The 16,209-nt window shown below is 37.6% G+C and overlaps 1 protein-coding gene and 1 non-coding gene across 5 annotated transcripts in view; one reads left to right on the top strand and one right to left on the bottom strand.

Moving 5' to 3' along the window:
- Nucleotides 1–8,832: 8,832 nt before the first annotated feature.
- TRNAR-UCU (transfer RNA arginine (anticodon UCU)) lies at nucleotides 8,833–8,905 on the bottom strand. Its single transcript has one exon. It is a non-coding gene; the product is annotated as a tRNA-Arg (tRNA).
- A 51-nt stretch (nucleotides 8,906–8,956) lies between these two features.
- Nucleotides 8,957–16,209, top strand: part of RID3 (Transducin/WD40 repeat-like superfamily protein) — a 28,715-nt gene continuing 21,462 nt past the window's right edge. Inside the window, exons 1-5 of one of the 4 annotated variants that reach the window (XM_088984379.1) lie at nucleotides 8,957–9,260; nucleotides 13,248–13,605; nucleotides 14,031–14,144; nucleotides 14,278–14,411; nucleotides 14,530–14,677. In XM_088984379.1, the coding sequence (XP_088840505.1) occupies nucleotides 13,402–13,605; nucleotides 14,031–14,144; nucleotides 14,278–14,411; nucleotides 14,530–14,677 (600 nt within the window). In that variant the 5' untranslated portion in view covers nucleotides 8,957–9,260; nucleotides 13,248–13,401. Of the gene's footprint in view, nucleotides 9,261–13,017; nucleotides 13,794–14,030; nucleotides 14,145–14,277; nucleotides 14,412–14,529; nucleotides 14,678–16,209 lie in introns of those variants that run through there. The other 3 variants (XM_088984378.1, XM_088984377.1, XM_088984380.1) reach the window with 3 other exon arrangements.

Raw genomic sequence — 16,209 nt, 5'->3', positions numbered from 1 at the left:
AGTGGGTGTTGGAGTTTTTGAAAGAAGGGTAGGTAAGAGAGATTTAGAGGGAGGCTTTTAGAAGCGTTCCCACAGACGGTGCCAATTGATGGAGCGCAATCTGGCCGGTCTTAGCTGTCAATGATTTCGCCTCTGAGCTGGAGCGATGGGGAGCCTGAAACGGGAAAGATGAGGGAACTCTGGGGGGAACCCGGTGAGATAACTTCCGAAACTCAAGTTAGTAATCTCTCAAGGGAAAAGTATAGACCAGATGGCGCAAAGTTCGCATACCTTGTTGTTGTGGGTAGGGGGCCTTTTATAATCACTTCGCGCACTCGCCCCGAAGCCCTTGTCAGGTCGGGTATGATTACCCTCACATCTGTCAGTTCGGCTGTCGTCCTTTCTGCTGAGACAGAACCGTCACTGCCTTTTGTCGGAACCGTCTCTCTAACTGGAGATGGCGGTGTCAGGAGGCGGCGGCAGGTGGCCGTTTGGAGTGCGGCCGTCAAGCGTCAGATCCCAAGTCAGTCATAGTACGGTTTATTTGGTTTTGGTGCTCTGAGGGCGATGTGGTGGAGTGGTGAGCGAGGCGAAGTCTTGAGTTGGGAGGTATGTATAGGGCAGGTCAGTTCGGCGAGGTGTATCCCGAACTGTTACACGGTAGGCCAGCTCGGCGAAGTATATCCCAAACTATTACAAGGCAGGCCAGTTCGACGAAGTATGTCCCGAGGTGTTACAAGGCAGGCCAGTTCGGCGAAGTATGTCCCGAACTGTTGCATGCAGGCCAGTTCGGATTCTTTCTGGTTTGGGGCTAAGGGTGAGTTCGGGCCCCTAGTAGGGAGTTCGGACCGCTGGTTTCTCCCATTGGTGCCCACGCCTTAGGCTTGCTTTTGTGTTGAGCGGTTGCCTTTGCCACGTGTCGCATAACTGTGACGTCGGGCCAAATTTTCCTTCATCAAATCCCCTTCACAAAAAGAAAACCTCCTAACACGTGAATGTAGAATATCCAACCGCTGAAACCCTGAACTAAAACCAAAATACCAATTCCCCTCTATTCCGTAGACGTGATATATGTCAGCCATTTCCTAATTCTTTGATCATAATGCTTATACAAAACCCAGTGATCTAAACACCAATTATGAAAAACTCTTTATACATAATTCAGAGGCTTACAACTTGGTATTTTTTTGCTTGTAAATTATTTTTTTAGAACAACTTGTAAATTAAAGATAATCTATAAATTCCTGTTGCCGAAAGAAAATTCAGCTTTTATTCAATGCTTAGATGAAATAACCCAATAATTGGTGTTTTTGAATACTGGTTATAACTTCTTGACCCATCTAAAAGAATATATTTTTTTTGGAAAAAAAGAGAGGAATTAGATATCATAGCTCAAAATGGCTGCCACCATCTGCCATCTACTAATATATATTTACATGTTTTATATGCTAGTTCATGGGTAGCGGAATTTAAATTTCTACGTGCATATTTGATAGATATCGATTCAAAATTAGGGATGTAATTCGGGTTCATCAAAATGTGAATTCAATTTGATTAGTAAAAGTGTGCATCAGAATCCGATCTAAACTCTTATCAGAATTTAAGACCTTGGGTTCAAATTCAAATCCTAATGGGTTTGGATCGGATTTGGATTTAATCTGATTCCACTTTAACTTCGTTTTAATGTCAAAAAATTTTAAATACTTTTTGACTTATATATTATAAATTAATGTAAATATAACATACTGAATTTATTATATATAAATTCATATATAATATAATATATAAAATATATATTTATAATTTTAAATATAATTATATAAATTTATATATATATATATAATAAATATTATAATATAGGGGCTTTTATCGATCTCTCCATCGCAAAAATCAAAATTTCCATTAGCCTTGTACGAAAACTGAAGTCTATGTCAAATCCAGTTAATAAATCAGTATTTATTTTCAACTATTTTTAAGTCCACCCGTATATACATCACATAATTTTGTACGAAAATACTCCTTTTATTTAAAACTATATTCCTTTATGCTCGAAAGGCTAAGAACACCGACTGCCTTTAGGCCCTTGTCGTCAAGGGACTCTCCACCTTCCTCTTTCTCTTTGTCGAAGTTGTTTCCTAATCGAAAGGCTACCGACACCGACTGGCGACCATATTCCTTCATGTTCGCAGGTTGTCATTTTTTAAGGGCATAAACGTGGCCTTAGTTATTGACTTATTACAAAATCTCAAATTTTGGTTGTGATTATGGGTATGATTTTTTATTTACTATAACTTTGTATTGATAATTTGCCAATGCAAAATAAAAGAAAAAGTCATTAAATGGTTTTAGCTCTTAAGGTTTGACAGTCCTAGTGATTCATATCAGCTTAGTAATTCTATGCAATTGAACAAACAAGTGTATTTGCTGTGATTATTATTCTGCTCTAATTCTTTTCATTTTTTTCTCATTAAATTAATAACTTAATTTCTACATTCCATAGGTATATTGCTCCAGAGTGTGTATCATCTAAGGAATTAACAACAAAATCTGATGTTTATTCATTTGGGGTCACATTGGTAGAGTTAATTAAAGGATGCTCCCCACGTCAAGTAGGCTCGATCGGTGAGTATGCATGTCCTTCATCTGAGCAAACGTTTTGTCCTCCAATCCCTACAACAATTTATCTCATCAATTTAATAGAATTTAAGTTCAGTTGGGTCTTTACTATCATGTTAAGATTAATTGTTTCAACAAGCTGTCTCTTATTTCGTACAATTTGTACAAGACTAGCTAAATTTACAGGATCGATCTCACTATTTTGAAATCGTAGGTGAGGCCTTTGCGCATGGTTGCTTGTGCAGATGCTTGTCTGCGTGGTGAGCCCAATGATCGACCACTCATGAGCACTGTAAGTGTTTAGGATACAATGTTAATTCCGACCTTGGTCAAGCTGACCACCAGGTCCAATTCAATCCAATGAATATTTTGGGCCGGTCCAATTCAATGTATGGATCATATAATCTGTTCAAATTCGTTTTAATTTATATTCGTTTCAATCCAAACCTGATTCATTGACGTCTATATTCTTATCTTATATCAATGGACCCAATATTAACTTAATCCAATCCAATTCAATATAAATTTATTACGGATGGACCAAGTCAAATGCAATCTAATAAATATTTAATTTTGTATCGGAATAGTCCAATCCAATAGGTCTTGTTGGTCTGTTCAAATTGGTTTTGAACACCCTAACTGGGCCGGCCATCGAACTGTTGTATTTTTGACCTGGTAGTGGGTTACGAGTTAGATATTTAATATTAATTTCTTTTTCTGTTTTCTTTTAAGCTTCCAGTCATTTTAATCATTAATAATGTTGATCAGCATTTATCATTAATATTTTTATTTAATATTAGAAATATATTTAATTTTTCTGCAATTTTTATAATTTAATATTTTTATCTATTTGTATAGTTATATTATTGAATTTATGACATTATGGATTCATCCGTTTTATCCATGACTGAACCATTGAGGTGCCACCTGAATGGAAAGACAGTTCCTTTCTGATTGGTTTGAAAATCAATATTGGATATATCTGTGGATACTGATGACCTATGTTGAGATTTTATGTTCATCCTATTGGCACTGATTCTCTTAAAATTAACCTAACAGATTGTCCATGTCTTGGAGGGACTCAAGGATGTTGCAGAAGTGGAAGTCGTTCATCAAATTGCTGAAAGCAACTAATAATGGAACTTGCAATTAAACTTAATTTATACCACCACTTCATGCTGCATTCTCTGTTTGAGATTTGAAACTAGAGACTTCTTTGTTTATCCTTATCAATGGGATTGACTACGTTAAACTTATTATGTTTAGCACTTATAATTAATATTTCATAATATATAATTAATGCTTATTTGTATTAATGGCATCTTTTGGAGTAAAATGTTAAGATGGAGTACCATTCATTTCTATCCAAGCACTCCTGCGGTATTAAAATTGAAGTAATTTGATAAAGAAGAAAAGAATACAAAGGTGAGTTATTATTTGGTAGGGCGGTTAGTTTTCCTATCTGATCGGGATATCTCAGAGGCTTGCGCCTTCTCAGAAGGTATTCAAATGGCCAAAGGCTTACAAACCACTCATGCAGCACATTTAAATAGAGTGAGGAAACCACATTCAAGTTGCCACAAGAAAAACCAAAATGAGCAATGGAGAATCTGGTCGTGATGTAAGCCAATTGATCATTAGTGGAAATGTAGCAAATTGGGAGAACATGTTATTGGCAATTAGTTCAAATATTAATTAAAATTAAATGAAAATCAATTTCAATATATTTGGTGAGAATATATGAAATAAGGTTAGCCAACAAGTAGGTTGCACTAATGTAGTCATATCAAAAAATAGATGGGGTTGAGAAAGAGGCCTGCAACACTTTTGGTTGAAGTTGAATCCAAAGAAATTCAAAAGTAGTTCTAGCAATAAGACTTTAATATTCACATGAGAAGCCAAATTAGTGCCACAAAAAATGCAATATATAATCATCCTGTGAGCATTTAGATGTCATCTAGCTAGGCAATTAGTATAATCAGCATTCGAGTTGGTAGAGAGGTGTGGTCCATAGAGAAATGCTGAATGAAAAGACCATAATCAATAGTGTACTTGAGATACCACAAGGTGCACTTATCTGCACACCAATGTTCATTGGTTGAGGCGTGCATAAATTAACAAACTTGTAATTATTTTTAAAGGACTGTTTTCTTTTTTTTTTTTCTGGTATTTGGTGATATTTATTACTGATAACCCCCTTTCTCTTAAGCTGGTGGTTGTAAGAAATGAATTCGTGTATGATGAGGGATGATTTGGCCCTCCAATGATACCGTGACACGTGGTATCGTAGAATCGTTATATGACACCTCAATGCCATGTAAGTATCGACATCGGGAGTACTTCAGATACGTCACACCCATCTCAACCTCTTCAACTTCACCTCGGCAGGCCATCCTGCGGATGCCCCAAAAAGTGTTAGATTGGCGTAAGAGGTGCCCTGCCTCCATCGAACTAATTGAGGCCCTTAGCGACCTGCACGACGTGGTAGGCAGCTAACTTCATGAGCAAGCTATCATCTTCGACTCTTCTGGCTCACATCGCAACACCAACGGAACTGGCACTCATCCCGCTCACTTCGGTGGCAACTGGATAAACTCTATCACTTTATGCGGAATTTGCCTCTAGGCATGAAACCACCTCCAAACCAAACAGGCCAGTGATCTCGGGCATGCTACAGTAAGCCTATAGCAAGTTGTGCTTATATAAAGGCATTCTATTCCATACACATGATTTCTCCAAGCATCTCATACAAGTATCTAAAAATTTTAGGTTGAAGACAAATCTAGTTCAAGTTTAGAATGTTAGAAATTGTGACATGTTATATGATCTTACTATCCTTTCCTCAAAGATGCTCAACTTTTCAATGAAGAACACCCATGCCTTATTAGCTCACAAGAATGGGATGCTACATGAAGAATCTAGTCTAGATCGATTTAGTGGGTGAAGAACTAATTTTCTTCTTTTGCTAATTCTCTGTATTCAAATTCATCCAACTTTAACCCTTTGACTAAAGAGAGTGGGAGGAGGGGAAAAAAAAAGGCATTTAGACCACATCGATGATTTATGCCGGAAATTTTGTCAGGTTGGTGGTTGCCTAAAGTTGCATTTGCAAATGGTGCAAATTAAATGGAGTGTAAATCCCAGTTTAGGGTAAATTTGTACTCTGGTACACTTATGCCCATATTTGGCAACATTACATTTATGCATTAACAAATGACAGACCAATGCATATTTATATTGATAATAAAAAAGAAGTAAATTTGCATTCAAGTGGGCTTTTGATTAAAAAAAAACGTATATGCTTTATTGAAATTCATGTTTCCATCTATTACAGCTAAAAGCCTGTTTAGTAAAAAGGTAAATTTGTCGGTGCAAAATGAACCCAACTCTACAATTTATATAAACCATTTCACATTCTACATATTTGCATTCACACTTATTTGCATCGTTTTCAAAGACAACCCAAAGTTAGATGATGCACTCATTCTCTCTTGGGCTGTGAAAATAACAAAAGTTACAAAACCTCATTGACAACTTGATGGAAGAAAAAGAGGGACGAATGAGAGGGAAAGAGAGTTTAAACCAAATTCAATTTCGATTTGGTGTCCAAACGACGTAAATTGTAGCCCATGTTAACACGGTCCTCCTTCAACTAATTAAGCCTTGGTGAAGCTTTTAACATGGCTTTTTAAACAAATGTTTTCTAATGGCAGTTTGATCCTCTATGGCAGCAATGATAGCCAATACCTCTCCTTCATTTCTAATCAAAGAAAAATTAGAGGAAATTAAACAAGCATCAAAATATTGATGTAATGGATACCAACACCTTGTGTATCAATACAGATCGATACTTTTAGCAACTTGAGAGGGATGCCTTCCATCATCCCAACCTTAAAATATCTCAAATCCCTTCTATATGTATTTTTGTATTCATAAATCTCCATACCCTTAATTATGGATACTGATAATTATGGATACTGATGTAGTGTGATCCGGTCACTCCTAATTGGCACTCACGCGGCTCCTGAGGGGTACCTAAGATGAGAAGGGAGAAGAAGAACTCCTGGGGGGTTTGCCCGACGGGAACACTCCGATGATTAAGTCAGTATTCTGTGTGAGAAGCAAAGGGAAAACGAAGGCTAGGAGTGCAGATTGCGCAGGTGGTTCGAAGGTACCTTGTTCCTTGAGAGTCAACTTCTTATAACAAAATTTCGTTGCTTCAGGCCCTCTAGCTTCTGACAGGGCAGGTATAACCGCCACTGTCAGTCTTCCACAGCCGTTATAGGCAAGGCTAAGGTGGCACGCGCAGGGCTGTCGTTGTAGGGTACGTGCCTGTCAGGTGCGAGACACATTATAAAGGTGATAGGCGCGACGCTATCTGACGAGGGACGTGGCTGTTGTTCCCAGATTTGTCGGGTACGGCAGTCAAGCAGGAGGCCTTCCTGTGGTGTACCGAACTACCCTTCTACGAATTACCTTGCGCCAGGATGTCTCTTGAGTGACGAGCTACCTGTAACAAGTTATGCCGAGTTGGCTGACCCGAGGTGTCTATGCCTCGGGGTGTCCAGAGATGGATCGGTGTGTTCCTGTCTGAGAGTGGCCCGAAGTCCATTGGGAGGAGCTCGAGCATCAAGAGAGGTCAGGGTGCCCCAAACTCGGGGCGCCCCTAAGTGCTTTAACCCTAGGGAGGAGGTGCGAGTAAGGCGGCTCTCGGCGAGTAGTTCATTCGCCCAGTTGCCGAGCTGAATTCGGTGGGACCTTCCCTCCAAGTTGTGGTCATGTCCATTACGATGTCATGCTGAGTCACTATTTGAGCAAGGTCATGTCCGTGTGTACCCGTGCTGCAAGGTCAGGCCAAATCACCCTCTATCAGATTCATACACTTGAGGCATATCAATATTTTTATCCTTAGAGTAAAATAAATGTGATTCAACTTTATACCTCTATTATGTATCAAAAGATTGGATTTTGCAATACTACCCTTTCTCCCCAAGAGGAAAAACATGCTTATTTAATGTTAGGAGCCTCTTATATTATAGAATTGTTGGGTGGCTCCTCCTATCTTGATCTTTCTATACTAGTATTTTCATTAGGGGTGTAAGTCGGGCGGGTTGGGCTAGGTATATGGTCAATCCAAGCCCAATCCTAAAATTTGGGCTTAAGACCTGGACTCGAATATCTAGGCACATTGAGCCTTATTAGTTTGCTATTTCCAGGGCACGTTCACACCACATGGGTGGTGATCCTCATCTAGTCTCTCTAAGTCATGCAGGAGCTAGGGTCGTTCATGCCAAGTAGATAGTGTGTCGCCGCTAGGGATGAGCATTCGGTTCGCTATTCCGATTTTAACTGAATAATGCTCACCCCTTGTCGCCGCTTAACTTGGGATCGTAGGGCGGACTACCCTAGATAAAGGTGATGCATCACGTAGGCTAGTAAATCAGTACTCTAGATGTTAGTTGGCTAATCAAGTCCTTGGCTACTAAAGGAGTGAAGTCGACCTTCGAGGTCCTCGGCAAGCACTCCTGAGGTGGTGTGTGTCGCCCTGTCAAGTAGCGATCTACTGTCCTCTCCAGGTCGAGATGTAAGCCGACAGGTCAGCTTAGGTCATCTCGGATCTAACTGACATGCACCATGCGGCACCAAGGTGTCACCAGACAGTTCGGGCTTGCCACGTGTCTCTTCGTGGTTGGCCAACCAAATCACCCTCCACCAATAATAATAATTTGGAGAGTCTTTTCTTTTGTGTTGGATTTGTTCTTGTGACTTGGATTTTTCCTATAAGGTCACACCTATAGGACCAGGAGAGGGGTTCCTAACCCCTTCCCCTCCCATTTGAATCTTAACTAGATCGATTCAGCTAATGCTTTGGGTTTAGAGTCACTATTAAATGAAAAATTGATTTCTAATGTGAATTTTCGGAGGTCCCATCACCTACATTTCACTTGATTGATGGGTGGTGAATGCAAATCAGCCCAAGTGAGTTGTTTCCCAACGTTCACAGCTCCCTTAGGCTGCATTTGGAATTGGTGTAAATCAAGAATGATATAAAACATTTACACCGATTCGATTTTGTTAACATTTGGAGGGAATATGTAATCATATGATCGATGTAAAACTTTACTCCGGTTAAGTAGTCATTAGGCCACGGGCGCCCGTATTATACTTTCAAAAACAATAAGTAGTCATTAATCAAAACACTTTGGCCTATATAAAGAAAAAGTTATAAAAGAATCACACGCCCGGTGGGACTCGAACCCACAATCGCCTGATTAGAAGTCAGACGCCTTATCCATTAGGCCACGGGCGCCCCCTCCGTGCAAAGAATATTAATAATTATATTCATAAAACTTTAGTAGTCCTCGCTTCTCAATTTCGCACTTTCGCTCGTGTAGTCGTAGGTAGAAACAGAAACCTCCATCTTTCTTCTCTTCTTCCTCTCCTCCTTCTCGTCGGCGTCGTTCACGGACCGCCATTATCCTATCACAAAAGACACCTCTCACCAACGGAATCCACAAGGTTTCAACTCCTATTTTCGGTTATTTCTCACCGTTTTCAGGGACTTTACTTACTGTCCATCATCACTGTCGTTTGAGAAGACACTCCGAAACCAAAAAGCTCGTGTCCCCTGTTGCAGCGGTGGTTTCCGGCCAAAACCCAACCAGGTAAACTCTGTTTTCTCTTCCCCTGTATTTAGATCTTTTTAATATTTTTCCTCGTTTTATTTCCCCTATATCTCTGCCATGAAGCGGTTGGGATCTAATGGGAGAAAGTAGACAGAGCTGGTGATGAAGCTTCGCCGAACCGGCCCTCTGTCGAATCCTCAACGTTAATCCGTCTCGCCGTAATCTTCTCTTAGCATTCTGAATCATCGTAATGGTCTGTTTCGAAATAGGATAATCGCATTGATTCGTTTTGAATGGAAAATTTCTGTTAATAATTTGAAAAATTCTGTTAGTAATATGTTTTGAAAGATGATCACCGCTTAGTTTTTAGCTGATCTTTTTCTTCTGACAATTAGCTTAGTTATGCTGGAATGGAAAATTGATGAGTTTCGGATTGAATGCGTCAATTTCTTACCTGTCTTGTCATATTGGACTGAATGGTTGGCTGGGTTCTGCCTCTTGAAACTTTTGTTTATTTTGATTATTCGGCATCAATGATACCCGAGTCCGAGAAAGACCGTTAATGGCAAACACCCTCGGTTCCAGAAACCTATTCGATCATAAAAAAAAATAGTTATAATAAAAGTATATATAGATAATGATAAAAGGGGGAAGGATTGATGATAAAAAAAGGTGAGGGAGTGGAATTGATCTTTTTTCTGTATGAATTAGCAAAACGGGGGAGAATTGACTAATAATAAAAAATGAAGTGAACAAATATATATGTAAAGAATAAAAAAAACAATAACGATAATAATTAAAATAATTAGGGTTCCATAATAAAATAACATAAATAAATAAATAATAAAAAAAGAGAATAAGAAATTAAAAAAAAAAATATATATATATATATATATATATATATATATATATATATGCAATGATGAAACAAAAATAAAAAACTAGAAAATTTTAAGAAATAGGAAAATAAAGGGGCCGTTTAGCAAGCGTTTTTGAGAAGATCTTTTGCTCTGACGGTCAAAGATGCATTGAGCTTTTGCATTAAGATCTAAGCAGCTTGAAGCCCATTTGGTTGAGGCATGCCTTTCCGTGCGAACAAATAGAAAAAAAATGCAAAAGCTCCATTTGGAGCTTCTCGAAAATCACCCATTTGGGCTTTTTGTGTCTTTTTGGTGCATCAGCTTTTGATAGCTAGATCTACTGCAAATCAAATAGGAATAGATCGAATTGTGGTCTATCGAATTTGTAAATAGTCGATAGATTGTGAGGAAAGATGCACCCAATGGAGCTAAAATAAATGGAAATATAAAAAATGTTAATAATAGATAAATAAGTAAAAAGAAGGGAAAGAGAAAAATAAAAGAATAAAAAAAAGTAATCAAATAAAGTCAAAATAGATAAATACATAAATAAGTGAATAACAAAGGAAAAAAATTAAAGAGGTTACAATAAAGTAGATTCTTTATTGGTTATCCTAAACTTGTTATTTTCTCTATCATTACTATGTTTTTGATTGATTATGTAATTGTGATCATGTTTTGTTTGAGATGTACCATGTGGGCTCCACCTATTGGACTTGGGAGAGGGGTTCCTAACCACTTCTCTCTCTCATTCGAGTCTTACTTGGACTACTTAGCTGGTGCCTCAAGCTTAAAAGTCACTATAAATGCAATATGATTTTTTATGAAATTCTTGGAGGTCCCATCACCTCCATTTTAATTGATTGATGGGTGGGAACTCCAAAAGTGGTGACTCCAAATCAGCCTAAGTGAGTCATTTCTCAATGCTTATAGCTTCTTTGCCTTCTGCGAGCCCATAAGAAAAAGATAGAAGCAAAGTTTGAGGCCCATCTATTTACCCAAGAAAATGAGGCCCATAAATGTAAAATGATTTTTGATGTGATGCCTAGGAATCACTATAAATGCAAAACAATTTTTGATGCGATTCTTGGAGGTCCCATCACCTCTATTTCACTTGATTGATAGGTGGTGATTTCAAATCAGCCCAAGTGAACCATTTTTCAATGCTCATAGATTTCTTGCTTCTGCCAGTTCATAAGAAAAAGACTAGCGGGGATCCGTGCAATGCATGGGAAATTTTGAAAGATTTAATAATTTTTATTATTAATTAATATTAAATTAATAATCAAAATTTATTGTTAATTAACTAAAAGTATTCAAAGTTATTGTTAATATCTAAACTTTTAATAATTGTATTTTTATTTAATGTTGTTTTATAGAAAATAATTATTGTTAATTTAATATGAACAAATATTTTTTAATAAATTTAGTTTTATTAATAATTTATAGTAATTTTGATAATTGCTATTATTTTTATTATTTTTAAATGAATTTTTGATTAACTTTAAATAAATAAAAATAATTACAAAAGCTAACATTTTTATTAATTTTACTAATAATTAACAATTATATAGGAATGCCAATGGGGTGGGATTAGGGCGGGGCACCCCATCCCTGTCCCTACCCCATAGTCAAGATATTCTACACCATCTCCACCCCGTCCCCAGTGTTGGGCGAGTTCAAGGCAAAGCAACCACTCCTCAATGTTGGGCGAGTTCAAGGGCAAGGCACCCCACTCCTCATCAAGGATAAGGAACCCTCAAATTTCCCCGTCCCGTCCTCAATATTGGGCGAGTTCAAGTAAATGTGTAAATCAGGTCGTGTTTGCATCGAGTCTTGGGTCAGGCCAGGCTGTGGATTGGGCCATGCTATGAGAGGTCCATTTTATGTATACAATTGTTTATATATACGATTAGACCTATTCATGTGCCAGGTAGTCTGACGGCTCGGCTTGACTTGTTATTTTTTAGACTTGGACAAAATTTCAGGCTCATTGGCTCGAGCTCAGGCTTTTTCAAATAAGCTCGGCCTGATACTATTACATATATAAAAAAGTACTTATGTTATATATAATAAATAATATATATGCTTATTAAATTATTAATAAATATCAATTTACTATTAGGAAATATAAATTAGTTTATTATTTTATTAAATTATTACTAAATTAATATAATATTAGTTTATAAAAGTATACAAAAATAAGACATTTTGTGTATAGATTGGGCTTCGAACAACTAAACCATTTGACCACTAAACGTCTCTTGCATTTGATTGGTTAGATTTAGAATATGATGTGGAATTAAAAAAATTAAAAGAAAATAAGGGAAATAAAAAAAGGAGAAAATAGATAAATACCTTTTGTGCAAGGAGAGGGCTGTTGACATGGACAAACTAAAAAATTAGCGTGGTGGGACTCAAACCCACAACTGCATAAATAGAAGTAGACCTGTTCATAGGCCGGGTAGCCTGACAGGCTGGTCCAACCTGACCTGTTATTAAGTTTGGCTTGGTCATAATTTTAGACTCACGGGCTTGGGCTCGGGCCCGACTTGATACAATATATTACATAATAAAAATGTATTCTATTTAATAAAAAATATATACAATATTTTTCTTTGTTCTTCTTCTCTATTTTTTCCAAATAATAGTGATATGTTTATTATTTTTGAGTTTTGAAGTTTTTTAATACAAATAAAACACTTTTTTATTGAATAGAAAAAGAAAAAAAAATTGTTTTCAAATTTCTGACTGGGCTTGGGCTCAGACTCAAGACTTAGGCCTGATGGTCGGGCCGGGCTTGGGCTTGGGCCTGAATGTATTATGTTGATGCATATAAAAAACCCGGCGCGAACCCAGCCCGGGCCGGCCCATGAACAGGTCTGATTAGAAGTCATACCCCTTATACATTAGGTCACAAGCACTTTTTAAAAATTAAACGAAAAATAAAAGAAATGTCTCTGCTGGTCCATACGAAAGAGACAAAACAGAGGCAAAATTTGAAGCCTCAATCGTCTGATTAGAAATTAGAGGCCTTTTTCCATTAGGGCCTGGGCACCTTTGTATTTGGACGAAATTCATTAATTTATAAGACATTATTCTCCCCTAAATCTTAGTAGAAAAATTCTGTCCTCGCTTCTCACACTTGTTCATTTTGTACCAGAAGACCTCAGTTTTTGCTCGTATATAGTCGTAGACGAGAGCAACAGAAACAAAAGAGGAGGATTTGGTCTCTTGCGAGGCTGCGATTTGTAAAACAGGCATCGTCACATTTAAGGAGGTGGGTTTCTACTAATTTGTTTTATTAGTCAGTATTAAAAATGGAGGTGGTGATAGCGTCGTCTCCCGTTGATGCTGGGATTGGTTGCTGGGACTTGCATTCGGGCGCAGAACAACTGCGTTACCGATCATGCACTTCTACTCCTCACGGCTTAGCTTGCGTTGGCCAACGCTTTCTTGTCTCTTCCCAGCTTCGAGACTCCTCTTCGTCATCGGGCACCATTCTTTACTGGTCCTGGAACAAGGTCTCTCTCTCAATTCTATTTCCTCGTCTGTAGCTGTTTTTATTTCTATCCTTTGTTCTTACTTTCTGGGATTCTTTAACCTTTCATTATCATCTCAAATGATATGTATTTAATCATTTTATTTTGTTCTTTCTCTGAAGAGAGAAACAAAAAATGGAGCCAACATGAGCGATTTGAGTACCAAATTGGTCAGTCAATCCTATTTTTAGTTGCAAATTGGCTCGTTATGGTGAAATACCTTGTTGACTCGATATATGTAAATTCAAATTCTAATAGAAAAAGGGTAATTTGGCTCATTTTTGTTCTGGAAATGGGCACTAGAACAAATTTTAAATGTAAATGCAAGTGAATGTATATTGCTTGTCAGCAAGGGTGAAATGAACAGGTTTTATTTATCTAAATATATTATTGCCTTTCTGTTTCAGCCTCAAGTTGAAGTTAAAAGTTTTCCTGCTGAGCCAATCCACCCACTTATTTCCAATAGTGATGGGACATATATCATTGGAGGAGGTTCATCCGGGGCCATTTACTTTTGGGAGGTCAAATTTTCTCACATACTTTGTCTTTTATTGTTATGCACGCAAAATTTACGGATTTGTGAAACATATTGCGTAGAGATATACTTGGAGTTTTTCTTAATTTGTTTATTCTATTAATTATTCTATGAAGCAGGTTGCAAGTGGCAGACTACTTAAGAGGTGGCATGCTCATTACAGGGCTGTTACTTGCTTGTTTTTGTCCGATGATGAATCCCTTTTGGTTTCTGGGGCAGAGGATGGGTGTATTAGAGTGTGGTCCCTTTTCATGTACTTAGTTCCTGCTTTTTTCTCGTGTTTCTATTCCCGAAGTTTATTTATTCCTGTTACTGGGTTGTACACCCTTATTTTTTCTTAATATGTTTTTCTCTTTTCAATTAACATGCAGGGTTTTTGATGATATCGGAATGGAAATGGCAAAACATCTATATGAATATAGTTTCTCTGAGCACACTCTGCGTGTGACTGATGTGGTTTCTGGTTATGGAGGATGCAATGCAATTATTGTATCTGCTTCTGAGGATCGAACGTGTAAGGTTCGTAGGTTCTTAGTTGTTGTGAGTTTTTTTGGTGCTAATTTCTATAGTCATGCAGCACAACTAAAATGGTTGCATACTTGCATGTGATATCCTCTGTACAATTAGGGATTTCAGTTCCGGAGGTTTTTTCTATGGTCATGCTTTTATGTAGTTTTAAGTTAAGAATTCATCTTGCAACTAGTAGATTTTGGCATAATGCCTTTTTTTTTGATATTTGATTTTAAATTTTATTAAATCTGAAAGTATAAGCATTACAAGTATCCCTTAGAGAGACACAAGCTGCTACCTCTCTGTAAACATAACAGAAAAATTACAAGTGAGCCCAAAACAAAGATTGTCTATTCATCCCTTGCTTTGCAAAGCATGCACTAATGACTAACCCATTAGCGGATTTCCTCACCCATTATATCCTCAAGGTCATATTCTTAGTGATTCATAAGATTTTTTTTTTATCTCATCCCTATAGCACCATATTACAGATTTTGAATCCTTTTGTAGAAAAGATGGGCCACATGGCCCATAGACTGTTTATCCTTTTTTATCTTTTATGTTCTTTGTTGTAATGGGCATTAATCTGGGCTTATTCTTGCCTTTTTTAATTTTCTGCTCAACTAGGGGCTTCTCTGTAAATTACCAAAGCTTAACTTAATAAAATAGAATTAAGGGTGTAAGAGAAGAGATTATGTTCGAAAATCTCTCTCTTTGAGCCCAAGTTGCCGCCACCTTCTTCTTCTTCTTCTCTCCTCTTGAACTTTGATTTTTGCTACTTTCTTTTGAACTTTTGCATCTTTCTAAACCGTCATTTTTTCTCAAAAGGCTGCTTTTCTTCTTGGTATCAGAGCATACTCGTTTTTCCCCTTTTTTTTTCCATACATAGTGTGTATGGAGGACTGAATCGTATGAATAGTTAAAGACACCTATTTCAGCCCAGTTGTTAGTGGTTTCTGGAGAGAAGAGGACTGGTTTTGTCGTCCCCTTGACAGATTCAAGTGTATTGCCCAAAACCCTAATTTTTTTGAGAAATCTGATTGCGGGCCCCACAGGGAGTTTGACCTGGGTGTTCAGTGACTGAAGGCTTTCTCATTCTCCTTCTTGAAGATCGAATCAAGTGGATTGGTGTTCCGTGAAGTCTACAAGGAGCGGCTGAATTTTCTCCATTTCTCCCAACTTCCAGGTGTGATGCAGATTATTGGTAATGGCTACATAGAGGTTGGATCACAACACAATTTTTGTTCTATCTTCATTTGGTGTTTTTCGAAATTGTTTGAAGTCATTTTTGAAGTGTTTAAGAAGATGAACTCCTTAGACTTTGAAAACAAGCATGTTGTTGAATCCGAATCGGTTTCGGGAGCCTCTGTAGACTCTCTACTGGCTGTGCCCACAGTTAAGCTGGATGGAACTAATTATCTGGCTTGGTCACAATCAATAAAGACTCATATTTGTAGTAGAGGCAGGTGGGGTTTTATTTCTAGGAGCAAAAAGGCTCCTCCGAAAGACGATCCATCATATGAAAAGTGGATGCAAGAAAA

Source organism: Nelumbo lutea, chromosome 4, assembly GCF_056320005.1.
Source record: "Nelumbo lutea isolate HS-2025 chromosome 4, American lotus-T2T, whole genome shotgun sequence".
Taxonomy (NCBI): Eukaryota; Viridiplantae; Streptophyta; class Magnoliopsida; order Proteales; family Nelumbonaceae; genus Nelumbo; species Nelumbo lutea.
Note: the sequence above shows the minus strand (reverse complement) of the source record. Positions and strands in the feature narration are given on the sequence as shown.